The sequence below is a fragment of the Chrysemys picta genome, chromosome 1, assembly GCF_011386835.1.
Source record: "Chrysemys picta bellii isolate R12L10 chromosome 1, ASM1138683v2, whole genome shotgun sequence".
Taxonomy (NCBI): Eukaryota; Metazoa; Chordata; order Testudines; family Emydidae; genus Chrysemys; species Chrysemys picta.
Window position 1 is genome coordinate 238,262,722 of NC_088791.1, and position 22,772 is coordinate 238,285,493.

General features: G+C 41.3%; 1 protein-coding gene across 3 annotated transcripts in view; it reads left to right on the forward strand.

Moving 5' to 3' along the window:
* NPAS2 (neuronal PAS domain protein 2) overlaps positions 1–21,180 on the forward strand; it is a 148,015-nt gene extending 126,835 nt beyond the window's left edge. The window contains exons 16-21 of one of the 3 annotated variants that reach the window (XM_005283251.5): positions 1,836–1,982; positions 9,655–9,849; positions 15,106–15,194; positions 15,587–15,679; positions 17,649–17,829; positions 19,797–21,180. In XM_005283251.5, coding sequence (XP_005283308.2) covers positions 1,836–1,982; positions 9,655–9,849; positions 15,106–15,194; positions 15,587–15,679; positions 17,649–17,829; positions 19,797–19,970 — 879 coding nt within the window. In that variant the 3' untranslated portion in view covers positions 19,971–21,180. Of the gene's footprint in view, positions 1–1,835; positions 1,983–9,654; positions 9,850–11,889; positions 12,095–15,105; positions 15,195–15,586; positions 15,680–17,648; positions 17,830–19,796 lie in introns of those variants that run through there. The other 2 variants (XM_005283252.5, XM_065580890.1) reach the window with 2 other exon arrangements.
* The last annotated feature ends 1,592 nt before the right edge of the window (positions 21,181–22,772 follow it).

Here is a 22,772-nt window from a genome sequence, read left to right on the forward strand (position 1 = left end):
TGTTGCAGCTCAGGTGGTAGCTAGGGGATTCTTCATGATGGCTCCTCTCTCCCCTTTGTTCTCCTCCACCCCTTTATATATCTTTTGCATAAGGCGGGAACCCTTTGTCCGTCTGGGTTTCCACCCCCCTCTCACTGGAAGAGCACCAGGTTAAAGATGGATTCCAGTTCAGGTGACATTATCACATGTCACTGCAAGACTTCATTACTCACTTGCCAGCACACACGTATACAGGAAGACTCACAGGTAAACACAGCCATCTGCAGACAATGGGAGTCATCAAGATTCCAAACCATCATTATTGGCCCACACTTTACATAATTACAATAGGCCCTCAGAGTTATATTTCATATTTCTAGTTTTAGATCCAAGAGTGGTACATTTATACAAATCGGATGATCACACTCAGTAGATTATAAGCTTTGTAATGATACCTTACAAGAGACCTTTTGCATGAAGCATATCCCAGTTACATTATATTCACTTAATATCATGTTTTTATAAAATCATATAGACTGCACAACGTCACACACATTATGGAAAAGTTTACTGATTTTAAAATGTTACCCTGTAGCTTTTTCCAAAATGTTGCTCCTATTTTTAGAACATGAATGAACTCATCTTATAAAGGACACTCAGGAACTGAGCCAGTGCCCACTGAAGTCAGTGGTAATCTTTCAGTTGACTTCAACGGGCTTTGGATCCTACCCTAAACACCAGCTAAATATAAGTATTTCTTTGTTATCATATGCTAAAATCTTCTGCAACTATTGAATGAGTTCACATTGTACTATGTAACTAATATTTGATGATTTACGCTCTTATTGAATCCTACTACTGTGATCTCTGTTTTATATAATATTGAGAACTGCCCTCCTCTATTGAGTTGATGGCAGCTATTAACTTATGTCATGTGTGAAAGTAATATAATAAAAACATTAAAATAACTCCAAATACCACTCGTGTATAAATACAGAAGGTGTTCACAACTAATGTAACTGGAAATCTCATTATGGTACCAAAAAAAAAAAAAAAATCAATAGAAAAACCTGATATCACACCATCATTTCTACTTGAAAAAAATAGGGAACTGTTACTATTAGTGTACTCATTTAGACTATATGACACTCCAAACCAAGACCTGGTCTACATCTAAAACTTAGGTTGACCTAGCTATGTTGCTCAAGGGTATGAAAAATTCACACCCCCTGAGAGACACTGTTGAGCCAACCTAAGCCCCAGTGTCGATACGGCTAGGCTGATGGAAGAATTCTTCCATTGACCTAGTTACCACCTCTTGGGGCAGGGACGGATTCTTTAGTGATAGAAAAATCCCTTTTGTCACTGTAGCAAGTTTCTAAACTACAATGCAACAGCAGTGTAGCTGCTGCGCCATAGCCACTGTAGTGTTTGTAGTGTAGACATACCCAAAGTGCTCCTAAACTTACTTTTGTGGGATGATGCTATCTTTTAGTGATTGCTCAGTGTTATAGGCTGGTACACAGTATTGCACTAATTCCTCATCTGATTGAGACTTTTTGGTGACACTTAAGTACTAAAGTACCATCTGACGATTAATAAGAGAACGAAGAACCCCCTTCAGGAGGAGATCAATGTAATCAGGTAATATCGATGAAGCTCTATCATTTGAACAGATATGCCTGAGATGGAAAATAGAAAAGAAGATTCTATGGTGTCCAGATGTTAGCATATATAAAAATATATATATTGACTACATTTTGCAAACAAGAAACCTGTACAGAATACAATAGCACAGAGCACAATTCCTACCATAATGACAAGAAAGACACATGGTTGTTTGTTTTCTCTTTAAGTTCTCGGCACAATTTAACATGTTCCAGACTATCAAGGAACAGCTGGAGCAGCGAACTCTGATCCTGCAGGCCAACATTCGGTGGCAGCAGGAAGAGCTCCATAAAATACAGGAACAGCTCTGCTTGGTCCAGGATTCCAGTATACAGGTGAGTAATGTCAGTGTCATCACAAGAGGCAAACAGATCGTTTTCAGACTATTTCTTAGTGTGGGCTGTTTTCATTTTATTTTCAGAGTCAAAGAAATCTGAACTTGGGCAAACTAATTCATATGGATCAGGATATCATTCTGGGAGCCTGTCAGTCACAAAAATCAAGACATGCTAAGGGCTGTCTGTATAGGAGGACTTGTCCCAGCAGTCACAAGAAGAAATGGAAGGGCTGGTGGTCTTTCAGATTAGTACTCCATAATGGAGCATTTTATCTAGTGAGACTTCAGAATGATCAGTTCTCATCAAAGGGTGTTCAGGCTGTGACAATGAAATCACCACTGCTTTGATGATGTCTTCATTTCACTAGCTTCCATTCACTTTTTGCTTCAGGTTAGATCTACTAGTCCTCAATATTAAGTTGAACAGCTCTGCCTCTGCCTACATCCCTTCTCTACTCTTCTGCACGCCAAACCCTACATACGCACCTTCACCCAAGCTTGTCTCTTTCACTCACTCCCAAATCAAGTAAAGGTGTAGGATCTGCAAGGGCTTCAGGCCACATATACTTAAGGACAGGGTGGGACATGGGTTTGAAGGCCCTGTTAATGGAAGCAGCACTTCATAGGTCTGGTAGGGAGACGTTTGAATTCGATTATCTCTGTCCATCATTGATTGTACCCATAAAATTGGGTGCAAATAGAGGGGAGTTACTATCACACAGATTTCTGTATCTGTTTGAGTGGCATATGCCATATAGAGAACACAGGCATGCTGCATGATGTAAGCATGGAGGGACTTCCTTCTGCTCCCTGGAAGGAAGGGAGCCTGTAATACAGCCTCCACTTTCTCCCTTCAGCTGTTTCACTGGCATTCCTTCCCCATTTTCACTCCTTTTCAGGATGAATAATAGATAGCTCTGTGGAGAAACTAGCCCTATTTTCATTTTGTACACAGGATCTTCAGAACTGTAGAGCAGAAGTCAGTCAAGTAATACTCTCCCAATTGGAGAGATGTTGAGCCCAGTACTGTGTATTAGTAACTGTTTCCAAGAGCCCAGTGTGATGAAAGATGAACTAGCAGGAGGGCTCTGGTCCTTGAACAGAAGTGTTAAAAAACCCATTAAGTCTCTTTTACTGACAAATGAAAGTACAGAAGCAGTAAGTATAATCTCAGATATCTGAAAGGATGCAGTGCCTGCTCCAGATTTAAAAATAGTGTAGTTAATGACTAGTGCATCCAGAGAAAGGCAGAAGGACTGAATCTGGCCAGTATGCTAGAATTACAAATGAGAACATCCATACCCACAAATAACGTACAAGCCAGTCTCTCTTGAAGGTGAATGAATCTTCGGCTCTTAGTGCTATGCCTTTCATCAGCATCCATTTTACCAAAAAGATAGTATTGATAAAAGATGCTGGCTTGATAGACCTGGAGGCAGGGCTGCACAGAGGGGGGGCAAATAGGGCAATTTGCCCCAGGCCCCGCCTCCCCCCATCCCCCGGCACCTCAGTGCGCCACATCAGGAGGGGCCCTGGACAGCACTGCAGCAGCATGGCTCCAGCGGGGCCTGAGCTCCTCCCACTGAGTCAGAGCTGCGTGGTAAGGGGTGGGGCTGCGAGCTCCGTTCCCGCTGGAACCACGCTGCTGCAGCGCTCTCCAGGGGCCAGAGCAGCTCCTGGACGCAACACGCTGAGGATCCGCGAGAGGCGGCGGTAACCCAGGAGCGGCCCTGGACAGTGCTGCTGGAGGGGGGGGCGGTCAGAGGACAGGGAATCGTGGACGTTCCGGGGGTTTGTCAGGACTCTGCAGGGGGGTGGATAGGGGTCAGGGCAGTCGGGACAGGGAGGGTTGGAGGGTTGGTACACCTCCTACCTCCTTCCCAGCCCTACCAAGTGAGACCCGCCTCCCCTGTATTCCCCAAGACTCCAAAGGGGTTAAGTCAGTGGTTCTCAAACTTTTGTACTGGTGACCCCTTTCACATAGTGTGACAAAGTTCCTCCTCTACCTTGGTGGGTCCTGCACTTATTGGCAGATTTGCTCGCTTCACAGATTCACCCTGTGGGTCAGGAAACAGTCCAGAGACCTTCCCCTCTGGTAGAAGCTATAGTCCAGATCAATTCCTCCTGTGTTTGATCAGAAGTTGGGAGGTATGGGGGGAACCCAGGCCCACCCTCTACTCTGGGTTCCAGCCCAGAGTCCTGTGGACTGCAGCTGTTTAGAGTGTCTCCTGGTACAGTTGCACAACACCTACAACTCCCTGGGCTACTTCCCCATGGCCTCCTTCCAACACCTCCTTTGTCCTCACCACTGGACCTTCCTCCTGATGTCTGATAATGCTTGTACTTCTCAGTCCTCCAGCAGTACACCTACTCACTCTTAGCTTCTTGCACACCTCTTGCTCCCAGTTCTTCTCACTCACACACACTTCCTCTCCCCTGGCTTGGCTGGAGTGAGCCCTTTTATAGCATCAGAGGGGGCCTTAATTAGAGTCAGGTGCTTAACTGCCTCACCTGACTCTTAGCAGGTTAATTGGAGTCAGGTGGTCTATTAGCCTGGAGCAGCCCCTGCTCTGGTCGCTCAGGGAACAGAAAACTACTTATCCAGTGGCCAGTATATCTCCCTTCTGCTACTCTGCTGTTCCCAACTGGTCTGGGTCTATCACAATAGCAAACTCTGAGTGCGACCCCCCCTTATAAATTAAAAACACTTTTTTTTATATATTTAACACTATTATAAATGCTGGTGGCAAAGCAGGATTTGAGGTGGAGACTGACAGCTTGCGACCCCCAGTAATAACCTCGTGACCCCCTGAGGGGTCCCAAACCCCAGTTTGAGAACCCCTGGGTTAATTTAATTTTAGCACCCTGTGTCCATTCACATGCATGTGCTATTTTGAGCATTTCAGTTTTCACAACATAGGCTCATCCCAGATTCTGGAAGAAGCTCAAATGCTCAGTTCGTGGAGTATGTACATAGTCTATACTAAAGACAAATCCACAGTAACCTTCTCCAGTTTGTGAGGGACTCCAGGGAGCTAGTCTCTAGGAAACAGATAAATTCATGGAGGTTAAGTCCATTAATGGTTATTAGCCAGGATGGGTAAGGAATGGTGTCCCTAGCCTCTGTTTGTCAGAGGGTGGAGATGGATGGCAGGAGAGAGATCACTTGATCATTACCTGTTAGGTTCACTCCCTCTGGGGCACTTGGCATTGGCCACTGTTGGTAGACAGGGTACTGGGCTGGATGGACCTTTGGTCTGACCCAGTATGGCCATTCTTATGTTCTAACCTAAATGAACCCAAAGTTATGGAGACAGACATGAGTCAAGGAAGCCAGCAGAGTATCAGAAACCTGGAAAAATCTCTGACTGGATGGGCTCAGGCGTTTGGTTCAAAAGTTTTGGATTTTTTTTAAGCAGAATTTTTTTATTGTTTCTTTAAACAATCAAACACAGCAAGCAGCAAATATTTGGCCACACACTTCTGAAACCTCAAACCATGTTCAGGTTTTGGCAGACTAATTTCAGCTTTTCAATTAAAAAAAACCACAACAAATTTTGAAGGAAAGCAGACATTATCCATGATTTTTTTCTGCTTTTTAAAACCCCCTAGTTTTCAATCCAAAAAAAGTTTGGACCGAAAATATTTGTTCAAACCTTTTAATGAGCTTTAGTGCCTTTTAGCACTAGCTGATGCTGAGAACCAGTGATATCTTGTAAAGGTGACTTGAAAATAAGTTTTCTCAAAACAGGGTTTGTGCTGAGATGGTTAAGGTTTTTAAATGTTTATTTTTCCCAGGGCCGCCCAGGGAGGAGGCCGCAGGAGCCCCCACGAGAATATAGTATTCTATAGTATTGCGACTTTTTTTTATGGAGGGGGCCCCCAAAATTGCTTTGCCCCAGGCCCCCTGAATCCTCTGGGCGGTCCTGCCTGGAGGGTTAAAAACTTCTGGATTTCTACAGAACAGCAAGAGTTGAACAGTGGCAGTTCAAGCTTTCTCATATTGCCTTGCCAATGTGATTCAGCCATGAGGTGGAGGAAATCCCTCTAGGAATGAGAGGGCAGCTGTGCTTCCATGTCCATTCGCTCCTTGGCTAATTGGTTGAGAATGCTAACAAGGTGGCCAATTAAGAAAGATTTGTAAGATGCTTCTCCTGACCTCGCACTCTGCAAAACAGTCCTGAGACATGTCATTATATGCAGTTCAGAGATGGCGTTGCTAGTTTATCTATTTGGATATGCTCAGTCTGAGGAGTGTTTCTTTCTACTTTGTGAGATTGTAGTAGTTATTTTATGCTGTGGTATCACTGTATTTAAAAGGAACCCAGATAGGACTACCATAAATTAAATATTTTGTGAAAAAAATTACTGGTAAATGTTGTACCAAGTATGTAATGTTTTCTTGTTTTTAAGTTTAACTAGCAAATTGAAATATCCACTGCACCTCTGATCCTCTCTTTAGTGAAGCCCTTTGGACTGATGATTAAGAACCCCAGATTCATTTAGCATCTTTTAATGAGCTATGTTTCAAAAAATAAAACACTATAAGCTTAATTCAGACCTCCTGTGAGCAGTCACAACTCCATTATGTGACCTATGTATTTAATACAAACTTTTTTGAAGGTGTCATCGGCCTATAGAAAAACTGCCACTAGGACCGTTACTTTACGGTCTATCAACATTTCCATTAATTGCTTCTTGCTTTTAATTTAGAGGTTTTTAATTTGACTGTAACTTTTTATCTGAGCTAAAACTTGGCATAAAAGAGGTCAGGTTGGGAGTGGATCTTTGTTTCAATAAAAATAATATAGACATTTTTAAACTAACATAATTTAATGAACAAGTCATATGTATTTTAAAAATTAGGTAAATACGTACTTATATGATGCACCAAAACATACTTACACAAAGGAAACACAATTTACCATGTCAGCTCTGTTGAAGAAATGTGTGTTGTCTTTCCAAAAAGGAAGTGTAAGGGATGTGACAGTTTAGGGAATTGGTAATACAAAGTGTACATTACTAGACATACCTCAGATGTGTTGTAAGGCATGAGGCTAATAAGGAATCGTGATTCTGATTTTACCTAAACCAAGGTAAATCATGAGTAACTCCTTGAAATTAATAGTTTTACGTAAGTGTAAAACTGGTGTGAAATCAGAATCGGACCGAAGAATGTCTGCAGCCTCTGATGTGGCATGTCGATCTCTGACTAGGTTTTAAACACTACAAAGACAACTTGCAACATTAATAAGATACTGTTTAAAACGATGGCTTTTTTTTTCTGCATTACCGTAACAATAGAAATAGCCCCTAGAAAAACAAAAGAAACTGCAACTTTTAAGACTGCATCACTTTGCAGTAAAATAAGTAGTGTCGAATTGTTTACAGAAGCACTGAGTAGATAACAGGTGCTCTGTTAGCTTTTTGTCATAATATTTTAAGTGCCCCTCATGACCTGACTAGGCGTAACACCAGGAGATAGTTATCTGACTGGAAGTTAGACCGAAGTATAGTGCTCACCAGTTTATTAAGGCTTGGTCTACACTTAAAAGTTACGTTGGTATAGCTCTGCTGGTCAGGGGCATGAACAAACTACACCCCTGACCCGCATAGCTACGCTGACCTACTCCCCAGTGTAAATGCAGCTATGTTGAGGGAAGAGCGCTGCTGTTGATGTAACTGATATCGTTGTGGGGGCGGGGGATGTTTCTTTCTATTAGTGTAGGCCAGCGGTTCTCAAACTGTGGGTCGGGACCCCAAAGTGGGGCTGGCATTAGACTTGCTGGGGCCTGGGGCTGAAGGCGAAGCCCAAGCCTCACCGCCCGGAGCCAAAGCCCAAAGGCTTCAACCTTGGGCTGCAGGGCTCAGGTTACAGGCCCTTCACCTGGGGCTGAAGTCCTTGGGCTTTGGCTTTGCCCACTCCCACCTGCCTGGGACAGGTTCAGGCTTCAGTCCCCCTCCTGGGGTCGTGTAATTAAACTTTTGTTGTCAGAAAAGGGTTGTAGTGCAATGGAGTTTGAGAACCCCTGGTGTAGGCTGTGTCCACACTAGGGAGCTATGCCAGCATACCTATGCCGACATAGGCTCCATAGAGTAGACATAGCCGTACATAGCTTTTCAGGGACAAGGGATAAGCCATGCAACATTGGGAGCTTGTGCCTGGCTGTGACATCATTAAAAAGACTCAGCCAGACACTCCTTTATGGTGTTGAACTATCGGAGACAAATTTGAAGGCAGCCTGTAACGATGCAGTTCTGGCAGGATCCAACTTGAGTGTCAATTCAGGACAAACTACTTAAACAGGGCAGTTACAGCCCAAGGCTGGGGTTTTTCCACCTCTAAGGTAAACCAACCAGCCAGACAAAGAGGACTTTGGTCTCACCCCACTGACTAACCACAAGTCACACAAGCAATTCCCTTAGACACTCCAGTTTCCCAGTATCACCACCAGTGCCACTCGTTATGGGGACAAATGGTTATGAAAACCCACACCCCAGTAAAAGAGAAAAGGTTCTCTTGATCCCAAAGGACCGAGCCCCAGACCCAGGTCAATATACAAATCAGACCTTACCCACAAATCACGCTGTTGCCAATCCTTTAAAATCTAAAATCTAAAGGTTTATTCATAAAAGGAAAAAATATAGATGAGAGTTAGAATTGATTAAATGGAATCAGTTACATACAGTAATGGCAAAGTTCTTGGTTCAGGCTCGTAGCAGTGATAGAAGAAACTGTAGGTTCAAATCAAGTCTCTGGAATACATCCCCAGCTGGGATGGGTCATTCAGTCCTTTGTGTAGAGCGTAAGTTTGTAGCAAAGTCCCTCCAGAGGTAAGAAGCAGGATTGAAGACAAGATGGAGGAGAGGCATCAGCCTTTTATAGTCCTTTCCAGGTGTAAGAACACCTCTTTGTCCTTATTGCGGAAAATTACAGCAAAATGGAGTCTGAAGTCACATGGGCCAGTCCCTGCATACTTTGCTGAGTTGCAAGGCGTATTTGTCTTCTCTCAATGGGTCAATTGTATAGCTGATGGTCCTTAATGGGCCATCAAGCAGGCTAGGCAGAGCTAACACCAACTTGTCTGGGATGTCTCCCAGAAGCATAGCATAAGTTTGAAATACAGACCGTATACAGCCGATATTCCTAACTTCAACTACAAAATTGATACACACATATAGACAACATAATCATAACCAGCAAACCATAACCTTGTCTTAGACACCTCATTTGACCCCCTTTATACAAGATTTGGTGCCACTATAGGACCTTGGTTGCAACCATGTTCTATACGGTCCCAGTTCAAATAAATAACGTGACACAGACTCAGCTTTCTTTGCTAAAAAGAGAGGCCAAGGATTGAATGGGCACAGAATTAATCTCCTATCCCCACAGGTGGTCCCTCCAGAACAGAGTTAATGCCCATTGAACTGCTGCTACAGTTTTGTGCTTTGCTGTGTGGAGAGAGGACTTCAGCCTTCGGGCACCATTCATGAACAGTGAATATACTTAAAAAAAAAAAAAGATTGCACAATGTATATTCTAAAAAGGGCATATGATACACAACTATAGCACAATGTTAATTAATTTAGAAATATTATGATCTTCCTTTTAGGATATGAGAGCTTATTTCAGAGAAAAAGAAAAAAAAAGTTCTTCTTTTTTCCAGATGTTTTTACAGCAGCCAACAGTGTCCCTGAGCTTTAGCAACATACAGCAGCCAGATCCTCAGCAGCTACAGCAGAGGTCAAGGGTCATTTCTCAGCAGCAGCTTATCCCCAGTCCTCAACTTCACGGGCAAATTGCATCTTCCCAACCAGCAAACCAGCAAATATTAAGAGAAGCAAATGTGGTATCAAGCCAGGTAAACATATTATTTCACTACAAAGAAATGAATATGGATACAAGCCACTGAAGTCATTACTGAATGATCACAGATAACGACATCAGTATTGTAAATAGAAACGTGTGGCCTTTTTTATATTTCCTTCTAAACAAAAGCTTCTCCCCATAGCTTTCTCCTTTACTTTAAGACCTGTTTTTTTTAAAGATCTGAACCAGGAGCATTATGCAGCCAGCTTGTTTCTGCTTTAAAACTGAACAGGGGCGTGTGTGGAGACCTATTTTTCTTTTATTGTTCATGAAAGGTGACAGGTTGACAACCACGGAGACTGGCAGTATCTGCAACAGCAAGGCAACCTTTCCAGCACCAAAAAAGTGCTTTAACCTTGTCCTGGTGGCTAGTTCGCTGACACACCCAGTCAGTCGTGGCCTGAGACCATCAACACAGCCTATTTATGGCTAGTTATGATGGTGTATTGTTGATGTGTGGGGCTTGCCCATAAGGAACTGAACTGAGAACACCATCTTACAAGAGCAACAGACTCCTGCCCAGAGAAATAAAATTAAACTCTTAACTAGTAGCAATTGAGAGCTGTGATTCTGCGAGTATGCTCAGCATAGTTATCTTTCTGCCTTATTGCAGAGCTTTCTCTGCATTTCCATTGTTCCTTCTTCAGCATGATCCCAGCACACACCCCTATTTCTGTTCACTTACTGCTGTTCGGTGAACACATTTACAACTGTACCTTCAAATCACGCAGTGGTACCTCTTAACCTCCTGTGCCCTTGTGTTAAACAAGTCTATTAAAATGCTCCCATGGTTTATAATAATAAAAAAAATCAGGGTGGATAATCGGAATTTTTTGATAAAATTATTTTTGAGGAAACAATGTTTCTAAAGATAGTTTTAATTAAGATACATTATAGCTCAAAGGTATCTCATCGTGGAATAGGGATTATAAATTCTAATTCTGTAGTATGAGACAATATATTCATGTAATGTTTAAGAAAAGTTTTGTAAATGAGTTTCAATAGTTCATGGATTAGGGACCCAATCTTATGGGGTTCCAGGGGCCTCTGTATAGATTGTTTAGGTTAATCTTTCTATCTACCCAATGGGACTCAGTGCTCAGTCTAGAAGATACCATCAGAGATGCTTAGTTTTGCAGTTCTCAAACTGGATTTGTGTCTCCAGAGATAACATGCTTGTTAACAGCAAAAATGTTTTTACATAAATAAATAAATAATATATAGAGATGAGAAATAACAGACCTGAAGCCTATTGTCCCTCTCAAATTTGTGTACACAGAGTCAATCCCTTACCTCTCTCTAAAAGTGCAAAGTTTCAAAAGGTTCAATGAATAGAAGTTTGTTGGGGGCGGAATAGATCTGGACAAGGAGAAGAAGTCTGGAGATAAATGTGAGAAGGGAGGGACAGGCAGTAGAAACAAAAGTGAACTGTTTGAGCAGCATATTCCAGAAGTCTTGAGGTCTTTCTGAGTGTAGCCTTCATTGATTTGAGATCTACCATACCATTCTCTCACTAGAAGGGAAAACCTATAATGGCAGCAGGCCATAAAAGAGACCCAGTTTGGGAATATTTTAATGAAATTCCTCTACCTGTGAGTAAGACAGGCATGCATGCAAAATGCAAACAGTGCAACAAAGAAATGCAAGGCCTGGTTGCCCGAATGAAACAACATCATGAGAAGTGTTCCTTCTCAGGAGGAAGCTGCATTGAAGATGATGAAAGGAACATATCTGAACATGCAGGATCTTTAGGTTGGTAAACTTTTTTATTTCATACTTCTCTCTTAAGGGCTGACTGTCTTCCTTCTGGACTATTCTTGCATTCTCATGTTTGAGCAAAAAATATAGTTGTTACTCTATGGTACTATTTTAGATGCAGTTGTGATAAAAAATAAATAGCTGAAATAGGCAGATCTTCTTTTTACAATTCAACCTTTAAAGTTGTACTGAGTGTCAGTGAATGTAATGAGTGGTACTAAATGAGCAGTATGGTAATAATAATTAAATAACTGCATTGTCTTATTTTGTTTAGGAGAATCCATCCTCAACGTACAGGATTCTGAAGACTATCCACCTTCAAGATCACCATCATTTTCTATAGTTTCAGACTTATCTGCCAATGATAGTATTTCAGTCACATCATGTATGTCACATAGCCACAGTATATCACCTGTAGCAAAAAGAAGAAAAAATCTCCATCATCCAGAAACAACCATAGATAAGTTTGTGATAAGAACCAGCAGATTACAAAAAGAGGTAATTGATGAAAAAATTGCCCAGTTTGTTTATGCAACAAACTCTCCTTTCCGTATGATTGAGAACCCACACTTCATTAACATGGTTCAGTTATTAAGACCAGGATACAGTCCACCCAACAGAGCAGATGTCGCAGGCAAATTGCTGGATAAAGTGTATGAAAGAGAAATTGAGCAATGTGCAGAAGATCTAGAGGGTAAAATTGTTAACCTGAGTCTTGATGCGTGGAGCAATGTCCACAGTGATCCTGCTGTATGTGCTTGTGTGACAACAGAAGAAGGGAATGTCGATACAGAAACAATTGATACATCAGGAAATGCACAGCAGCAGAATACTTACAAGAAGTAGAAGTAAAAGCTATAACAAACTGTGGAAAAAAAATTCAAATGTCTAGTACGCAGCTTGGTCACAGACGATGCTGCAAATGTATCCAAGATGAGAAGAAATTTAGAAGGGAGTCCCAAGCTAATAACATACAGTTGCAGTGCTCATTTGATGCACCTCCTAGCCAAAGACTTCAGTGTTCCTAAGGCTAATGTTGTTGAAACTGCAAAATACTTCCGTAACAACCACTTTGCAGCAGCTGCTCTGAAAAAAGTGGGAGGAACCAACCTAACTCTCCCACAAGATGTGCAATGGAACTCAGTAGTGGACTGTTTTGAGCACTATATCAAGAACTGGCCTAATCTGATGACAGTTTGTGAACAAAATTGTGAAAAAATGCATGGCACTGCAACAGCCAAAGTTGTCAACATTGGGCTTAAGAGAAATGTTGAACACGTGCTGAGTACCTTGAAGCCTATTTCTGTAGCCTTGAACAAAATGCAGGGAAATAGCTGTTTTACTGCTGATGCTGTTGAAATTTGGAAGGAACCGAGTGAGATCTTAAAAAGAGAAATATGCAATGACAGAGTTAAATTACAAGCATTAAAAAAATGAATGGGACAAGCACTATCTCCAGCTCATTTTCTTGCAAATATTCTCAATACTCGGGACCAGTGTCAAACCTTAAGTGCTGAAGAAGAGGAGCTGGCTATGACGTGGACATCCAGCAATCGTCCCTCCATAATGCCAACCATAATAAACTTCAGAGCTAAGGGTGAACCATTCAAGAAATACGTTTGCTGATGATGTTTTAAAGAAAGTCACACCAGTGAACTGGTGGAAGTCACTTAAGCACTTGGATTCAGAGACTGTTGAAGTGATAATCTCACTTTTAACAGCAGTAGCTTCTTCTGCCAGTGTAGCAAGAATATTTTCTTCCTTTGGACTAATGCATTCCAAACTGAGAAATCATTTGGGATCTGAAAAAGCAGGAAACCTTGTTTTACTTTTCCAGATTATAAACAAACAGGAAAATGAAGGTGAAGACGACTGAGTTAGCTGCAAAAGCCAATATTTTAAGTTTCTCGTGTTGACCTGGCTGACAGTCGATTTAATTTTTGTTTAAAAAAATATATATTTCATTTAACTATTTTAGTTAAAAACAATTTTAACAAAAAAAAACCCTGATTTTAAAAATCTTGAATGTTTAACTAAATTCAAAAATTCACATGCTTATTTTGTTAAAATAGTATATGTTTGCCATTGAAGAAAAAAATCCAGAATACATAAAGTTGTTGTTTTAGTTAAATAAAACAATTTACATGTCTGTCTGGTGATGTTCTCCTCCTAATACAGCATGGCAAGAAAATCCTCCAAATATTAATGATTAACCTCTTGAATTGGAGATATTTCACCTCCCAATGACTTCATAAATATCTGCTTCAATTACCTTTGGTAAATGAAATAACCAAACAATCATTCATTTTCTGATGTAGCTGTAAAACTAATCTGAAAAGTTTTCAAAATAAATCACTTTAAAAATGTATAGTGTGTATCTTCTAAAAATGAAACCTACATCTATCTCTGAGTTGTGAAGAATATGTATTACGGTTATAACAACTAACAAGAATGCACTTTTATGTAGAAATCTATGATTAAATTGAGTCTTCCTGACTAGTGATTTAAATCAATTTGATATAAAGCAAATCCACCCTGAAAAAAATCCTTTTCTACATAGTAAGATTTATTTCCATCACAGGGCTTAAATGACAATAGTGATCCCTTCTAATTTTGCTTTGGTGTTGTCTTGGGGGTTTCTGTGTTTCCAGAACTGGTTCTTAGAATTACAGGGCCTGCTTTGCTTTCAGAGTACTCTGGTTTCAGAGTCAAATACTCTGAAAAGTCTATAAAATAAAACATGGTGAAATAGTTGTGGTGCATATGTGAGGGTAATAAATAACGTATTACAGACTTTTAAAATGTATTATTTGTACTGCGATAGCACCTGCCTGTGTACACACACACACACAGGGCACACCTCATCATGTAATAATTAAGGTTATGCTTGTGTCACATGATCACCGTATGTGATTTTTAAGTCTTTCTCCAAAAACTGGTCAGGAATGACTTACCTTTCCTTTGACAGGTTTCAGAGTAGCAGCCGTGTTAGTCTGTATCCGCTAAAAGAACAGGAGTACTTGTGGCACCTTAGAGACTAGCTTATGCCCAAATAAATTTGTTAGTCTCTAAGGTGCCTCAAGTACTCCTGTTCTTTTTACCTTTCCTTGTCTACTTTCACTGTCTTTCCTGTCATCACTCTGTGCAGTTGTTCTCAGACCCCAGTTTGCCCCCAGACTTCCAGGAAAACAACTGTAATGTACCAGATCAGGACATGTCAGTCATTCACTTCTTCTGCCCAAATAGCCCTTTCTATTCTGAAGTCCAATCAGAGTATATAACAAGGGTACCTCCTATAACACACCATAGGTTTTGCTCATATATTCCCTGCCATAATAAAAATCTATAGTTAGAGAGAGTGTGTGTGTGTGTTTTAAAAATTGTAGTTTAGAATCAGAAATCAATGAGAAGTGCACAAGTAATGCAGAACACCAGTCACTCATCCAGCAGCCTAGCTTCACAATTTACCAATTCTGCTGTGCTCCCACAGGCTGTGAACATGGCTCCATCTGCTGCTATAGCACAGGATAGCAACCAGTGTCATGCTAGTCCAGATTTCAGCCAGGACCGACAACTGAGGTAAATGATTTTTAATAAATTAATCAATTCTGCCCTGACAAAAAAGCTGTCCATTTATCATTTTACTACATGATAGATGAGGATTCTGAACACTAAGGAGGGTGAGGTATGTTAACAAAGTTGTGGAGTGAAAGGCACTAGAACCTGAGGTCTGCAGACCCCTGGGGGTCCGCAGACTAAGTCCAAGATTTCCAAAGGGGTCCACACCGCCATTCAAAACTTTGTAGGGGGTCCTCAAATGAAAAAACATTGAAAATCACAGCACTAAAATGAAAATACGTATGCCTTGAAAGAAAAAATGGGTTAAAAATCAATAGATTACCGAGAACTAGATTGTGAGTTGGAATACATGTTCATGCAGTAACTTAGTTCTTCTCTTTCCCATGTGCAAGACTGTTGCTCAGCCAGCCTATTCAGCCAATGATGCCTGGCTCCTGTAATTCAAGACTCGCTTCAGATATCAGTGTGGCTGGACGCCAGGCTAAGTATGTTACTTGTGAAAAATAAAGCACTGAAGTGACTTTTGAGAGAGCATGGCCTTTTATAATGAGATCTTCCAGTACTAGTAAACATCAGTTCTGATTCTCTTTGAGTACGAGGCTTCTAGGGTTAATCTTACCCTTTCTGGTTGGTTCAGTGTCTAAAATTACTATTGTGAGAAACAGAATGTGTTAGTGGGATTTCAGCAAGCCAAGAATAGGGAACCTTTCTTTGTTTCTCTCTCTCACATTTAGTACTTGTCCCAATGCTGAGTTTCTGATCCACCAAAATGAGTACGAGGAAATATACTAAATATCTGAGCTCAGCGTCAGTACTGACCCACCTTGAATTGCTAGGGCCTGATTCTCCTCTCACTCTAGTCTGACATCAGTGTTACTCCACCAGGGCCGGTGCAAGGATATTTTGCGCCCTAGGCGAAACTTCCACCTTGTGCCCGCCCTCCCGTTCTCCTCCCCCTGGAGCATCGCTTATTATAAACTTTCACAAATGAATGCTGCATAATGTGGCATTGTTCATTAGAATTAATACATGTTCGGCTTGAAAATTTATTAATTTCATTATTTAGTCTACATATTTAATGAAAATAAATGGCCTTGGGTCTCCTGCATGTGGCTAGAGTCCCTCCTGCCTCCCCACCACCCCTCATGGATCTGGAAAGGGCTGTTTTGGGGATCAGAGCACAGAGCTGGGAGTCGGGATCTGTCTTCTATTTTCCACCCTGGCACCAACTCACTGGATGACTTCAGGCAACTTACTTCCCCGTTCTGGGCTTCAGCTCCCCCCAGCGCTAAGGTGTGAAATGGTTCCTTGCTCCTGGGCTGGATAGTGCAGTGCAGGTGGGAGGGGGTGTCTGAAGGCCTGTCTTCCCCACAGGCGTGAGGCGAGGACAGAGTTCTAGCCTCCGTCTTGACCGTCCTGGTTGCTTTACTCTGCCCCACGCCAATTGCTGCTGAAGCCCCTTACTCAGAGAGCTCTGGCCCAGGGCAGAGGCATCAGTGTCATTCTGGGCCTGATTTTCAGAGATGCTGAGCACCTGCGGTTCTCCCAATGTCTGTGGGAACTCTGGGGTTCTCAGTATTTCTGAAACTCAGGGCAATTTATTTCGAATACTGAGCCTGCAAAGGCAGCCTGGGGGCTTGGGGAGGAGGCAGCTCCGGGCTGGCAGGGGAGGCGCGGGCAGGCAGTGATGTGGGGCGCGGCGGCAGGGCCCGCGGTTGCAGAGGATGCCCGCAGAGGTAGGTGCTAACACAGCTGCAAGCAGCCCGTCCCCCCGCCAGGAGCAATAGTGTAAAAAAAAATTGGGGGGCACCGCTTTTTGGCACCCCCAAATCTTGGCGCCCTAGGCAGCCGCCTAATTCTCCTAGTGGTTACACCAGCCCTGATTTACTCCACTGATATCAGTGAAGTTTCTCCTGATTTACCCAAGTGCAAGTGAGAGAAGAACTAGGTGCCCAGCATCTCGGTGCTACATGAGAAGCTGCTAAATGAACCAAATTAATTTTCATTCCTTCCAAACCAAAGGAGAAAACATAGTTGTGCTCAATTTCTCATTCACAATCTTGTTCCTGGTCTTCCTCCTTTCCCTTTCCCATTCCCTCCCCCGACCTTGTTCTGGAGAATTTATAATCTGTGCCAGGCCTAATCCTGTAAAGTGGCTCACAACTGAACCCTATGTTAATAGGAGATGTTTCAGGAAACCTAAGAAGATGCAGGATTTTAGGCTGATAATTCATTAGCTGGCATTCTTCCCTCTGAGTCAGTAATTAACCAGTTCCTCAACATATTGTTCGGGGAAACGTGCAGATAGAGGTGCTGTCTTTCAGATGAGTTTGAAATTGAGGTCCCTATCATTAAGGGTCCAGTGACACTATTTTAAGGATAAGGATTTTAGCCCTAGTACCCTGACATCACATCTGATTTTTCAACAGTTTATTCTTGATTTTTTTTAAATAGATATTCTCAAAACCAACAATTGTTTCAAAGTCTGGAACTGCAAACTTCCAGCAGCAGTTCACCTATAGTGCTGATGGGACAGGCAGTGTTACATCCACGGTTTTCTGCATCACAGCCTTCTCAGACATCATCTCTGCAACCTATGCAACTCCAGCAACAGCAGCAGCATTGCTACCTTCAGGTGGGCTAGAACAGAAAGGATAATAAACACTTTGTATCTGTGCAATAATATGCAAAGCAGTAAAGAACTTATGATCTTTAGATGGCAGAACAAATGGGGTCTGATCATGCTCTCACCAAAGTCAGTGGAAGTTTTGCCATAAACTTCATTGGGAACATGACTGGGCATGTGCTACATAGATTTCCATACTAAAGATGTTAAATTTTGCAAATATCATAGAAATTAAATAAGGACCTGAAATGTTATGTGAACCTTTCAAACACACCAATTAAGCATTAAGCTAAGTCAAAATATATTAAAAAAAAATACCAATACTGTAAATTGGAAAATTAATATGGCAAACCCAAATGTACTTAAATCACAGTCACAGTCAGTCAGAAAATTGTCATCATGGGGTTAAACTTTAGTGTCTCATTGCTTCTGTATTAAATTTCCTCAGTTTACAAGTCAAAAGATGATTTTTCTAACTGTGCTTTTTCTAACTGCCAGTACCACAAATTTGAAATGAGATCTGAAAATCCAGGTGGGTTTTTTTTACTATCTTTTACATCATCACATTTGGCATTAAAGTTTCTGAAGGTGGAACTCAGGTGATAGTGCTGTTGCTGATGTGCTAAGCCAAAACAGAATCCAGCTACTATAGTTGTGTTGAAGCTACAACTTCGACTGAGTTGAGTGCAACCCTGGAAATAACTGTATATGAAACATCAGTTCACTTTATTTAATAGTTTTAGATGCATATCAGGCAAAGGACTTCAACAGTGGTGAGGAACAGGACATTTTATAATGATTAGACTGGGGCTAGGTATCAGAATTCCGGAGTTCTATTCCTAACTCTGCTGTTGTCTCTCTGTGTGACTTGGGCAAACTGTTTAATTTCTGTCCATCTGCAAAATGGGCCTAAGGATACTTACAGTACAGGAGTGTTTTATGTGGTAATTAGTGTTTGTAAAAGGCTCGCAAATCCTGAAAGATGATATGGAAGAGCAAAGTATTATAGTTATTATTAAATAAGTCATCACAGACCAAAGAACTACCCATATCAGGAATATATATACCAGTATAAAGTGCAGCTGGGTTGGACTGGAAATGGGTTGATCAGATATTGAAGCCAAAAGCCAATTTCTAAATCTAATATGCCCTCCAAAGGATTTCATCTTGTTTCATGGACTCTAATAGCTTCTGTGCTGTGCTCTCTATGCTTTTTTTCTCACCCTGGACAAAGACTCCCTGAATAGCTCTTCTCTCACAGTAATCCCTATTTAAATAAACAAATAAACAAACAAACAACCTTCTTTTTTTTAACCCATATTTCTCCCTCAAGGGGCAAGGAGCATACAGCCTGAAAAAAACAGGTGATATGAACCAGCTAATTGATTTATTCTTTGGGACTAATCCAACCCATATTGAAGTCAACAGGAGTCTTCCTATTAACTTCATCTGAATTGGGCCTGTAAAGCTGATCCCAAACCCTATCTCATAGAACTGGAAGGGACCCTCAAAGGTCATTGAGTCCAGCCCCCTGCCTTCACTAGCAGGACCAAGTACTGTTTTTTTCTGCTCTAGATCCCTAAGTGGCCCCCTTGAGAATTGAACTCACAACTCTAGGTTTAGCAGGCCAATGCTCAAACCACCAAGCTATCGCTCCCCCCTGAAGTCAATAGCAAAATTCCATTGATTTCAAAAATCTTGGGATTAAAATCTTGTAGACTGAAACTGATGGAAAAGCCACTTCTGTGCTATTGGACAGATCCTATTCCCATTAAAGTCAATTTTAGAACTCCCATTGACTTCAATGGTGCAGGATCAGGCCCTATTACCTAAGCTAACCAATACCAGGACACAGTCTATGAAATATTTAGCCTAAGAATAAGGCTGCAAACTAATAATTTCCTAAAATACCTTTCACATTAAGAAACAAGAACTTTTGTATCAAATCACACAAATGAATTTTCTTTTATCTGTAGGTGCAGACACCAAGTCCTTTACACAGTGAGCAACCCGATCCTTTGCTCCTGCCGTCCTACTCACAGCAGCAAGGAAATATAGGATACCATCATACACAGCAGCAGCCACTGCCACTTGCTTCAAGAAGAACCAGTAGCTTGTCAGAATCATCAAATCTACCACAGCCACTATGATAGAGTCCCACACCAGCAAAATCAATGCACGATTAGCTATAACCCATAGACCTGTGGGGCAGGAGAGAAGAAATGACTGAACCTACAATTTTGACTTTTGCACATGCATTCATTTCAAAGCTCCATGGCAGTAGCAAACCACAGAGTGCGGACTGCAGCAGACAATGCAACAGAAAAGGAGTTGGATTCAGTTTGCACTGTTTCATGACAATATTATGTATCATCAGGCTGAGTGAAAATAAATACGAATACTATCCTGTGCAAACTCCATCACTGATTGCTGTGCGGCAGGAGAACATTCTTGTTGGTACATCATTCTGAGAGCACTCTGATTCCTAAAGATTGTGGACAGACACATGAGGTACTTGGCCTACACTGTTTCAGTTCATCTTTTGTGAAGAAAAGCAATGGAACAAAAATGTATAGAGCAGAGAACAAGAGATTATTTTTATTATGATTATTATCGTTGTTTTGCACAACTGCACAGAAGATATAACCTAGGCACTTTCTATAAAGAGAGATTTGTTTTGTTATTCTGGTGGCCAGACTGGTACATCCAATTAAACAGAAAGCCCAGTCACAGTTAAAAATGCTACACAATCTATACCCCTTGATTTATAACCTAAAGGTATTAAAGCAGTTTACCCTACCAGCAATTTTTGATTAAAAACAAAAAACACTGGACTGTTTCCTGTTTACTCTGTGAATTGTGACTGCGAAGGAGAACTAAAAATATAAGCACAATCATGCAGCTGTATTGTTCCAGAATTCTAGTAGACTCTTTGCTAATATAAAGTGGGTCTTTCTGCAATATGAACAGCCCACTTACAACTGGTCATAGCAACAAGTATCTGAAAAATATGCACTGTGTTTTGGCCCAATGACTAGGGATGCTGCAAATTATCACATATCTTTTTCATGATAACATTTGAATTTTCCTTTAAAAAATGCACTTTTTGCTTTTTTGTATGTTTTATGTTTCTAAGAAAGATTTTATGTAATTATAAAATAAAAAGTAGTGTATTGTACAGCTGTTGTAATAATGACCTATTTCTATATAAAATAAAATTATATGGAGTTATGTGGAAATTATTTTGTATATGAAATATCAACTCATTTCACAAGTATAAAGGGTTTTTTGTGCTTTTTATTTATTTATTTTTGTGAGTGGCTATTTAGTAATAAATTAATGAATTGCTGTCTCATGCTATATACATCCTCAAATAATTTTTTTCTTTCCATTTAATAATGCACATTTGTATTTGCTCTGGAGCATAATAAAGTAACTGAAAAGTTTTACTACAGAATTTACATACATTCTCCTTCCTATGGCGGTTTAACTATGTAATTCAATTTAGACCTGAAAGGCTCGCTGTAACCTCACCAACTGTTTGATGTTTGTTTCCAAAAAAACCTATTCTGACAGTTGTTCCTCTCCTTGTTTCATCACAGGTAACCAGAATAATACTGCTTTAGGAAGCCCCAAAAGATAACAACATTAAACTTGTACCTGTAGGTAACTAGTTCCTCATCGGGAAATATCATTTCACTTAAAGTTCTCAAGACACTATGGGGCAGAGCCAAGGTTTTAGTTTTAGCCAAGGTAGCCATGGGGTAGGAGACAAAAATATGGCTTAAAGCTTTGTTAGTGCTTTCCTGATCCTGGAGACAGCTAGAGACTGTTTTGCCTCTGCCATAAATTAAAGCAGCTTGAGGGCTGCCCCAACCCAGAGGTTCTCAAATTGGAGGGGGCGGAATGTATTCTGGGGGGCAGGGGGCGTGAGAAGCTTGGGGGGGAGGGAACTTACTGTGCACATTCAGAGCTGGGCGGATGGAGAGCAGTGGCTGCTGGCCAGGCACCTGGAGGTGCAGGGGAGGGATAAACTGCTCCAGGTACAAAGGAGGAGGGGGTGCTATCAAATATGCTTGAGAACCACTGCTTTGAAACCTGCTCTAAGTTATGTTGGCTACAACTGAAGCCAAAGGGCTGTTGCACTGACAGGGATTACCAGAGTGCAAGGTGCTCTGGCCATGCTCCCTTCCTTCTTTGACTCCAGATCAACAGCGCTGATGGGCTCGTGAAGTGTTTCCACCACTTTCTGTCTTGAATCAGCTTCACAGCTTAACTCATCGTTAATCATTTTTTGTTCTGTCATTCTTCACAGTGTCTAGCCAAGACATCCTTAGTCTTCCTCTGATTCTAGTGCTTTACACTCTGGTATGTCTGACCATGTGAAATATCACATGTCAAAACCATCCAGTTGTCTTCTTTAAATCTTCTGTAACAGTGTTATTTCTTGCCCTAGCCATTTGCTTATTACTTCTTTTTTTTTAATTTGGTGTAGACTTAACCATAGGTGCAGGAACAAGGGAGGGGTGCTGCTGCACCCTCTGTCTAAAAGTGGTTTCAGTTACATAAAGGGTTTACAGCAGGGGTCAGCAACCTCTGGCACATAGTAAGCACCCTGTTTACCTGCCACATCCGCAGGTTCAGCCAATCGTGGCTCCCACTGGCCACGGTTTGCCGTCCAGGCCAATGCAGGAAGCACCCCCACTATAAAAATTGTTCCAGCACCCCGGTCTTGAAACTCTCAATATTCCCCTCACCAGTTCATTTCTGCAGTCAATAATCTTGTTTGTTGGAATCTTATAGCCAGGGGCAAAAACCAGTAGTTTACGGGAGGAAACGATAAACTTGCCATGCTTGATTTCCAGTTAACTGTTATACAGGAATATGATGCTCTTAAGAATAGACTGAGGGCCAATGTCCATCCTTTCTCAAACTCTGTCGGGCTCACTTCT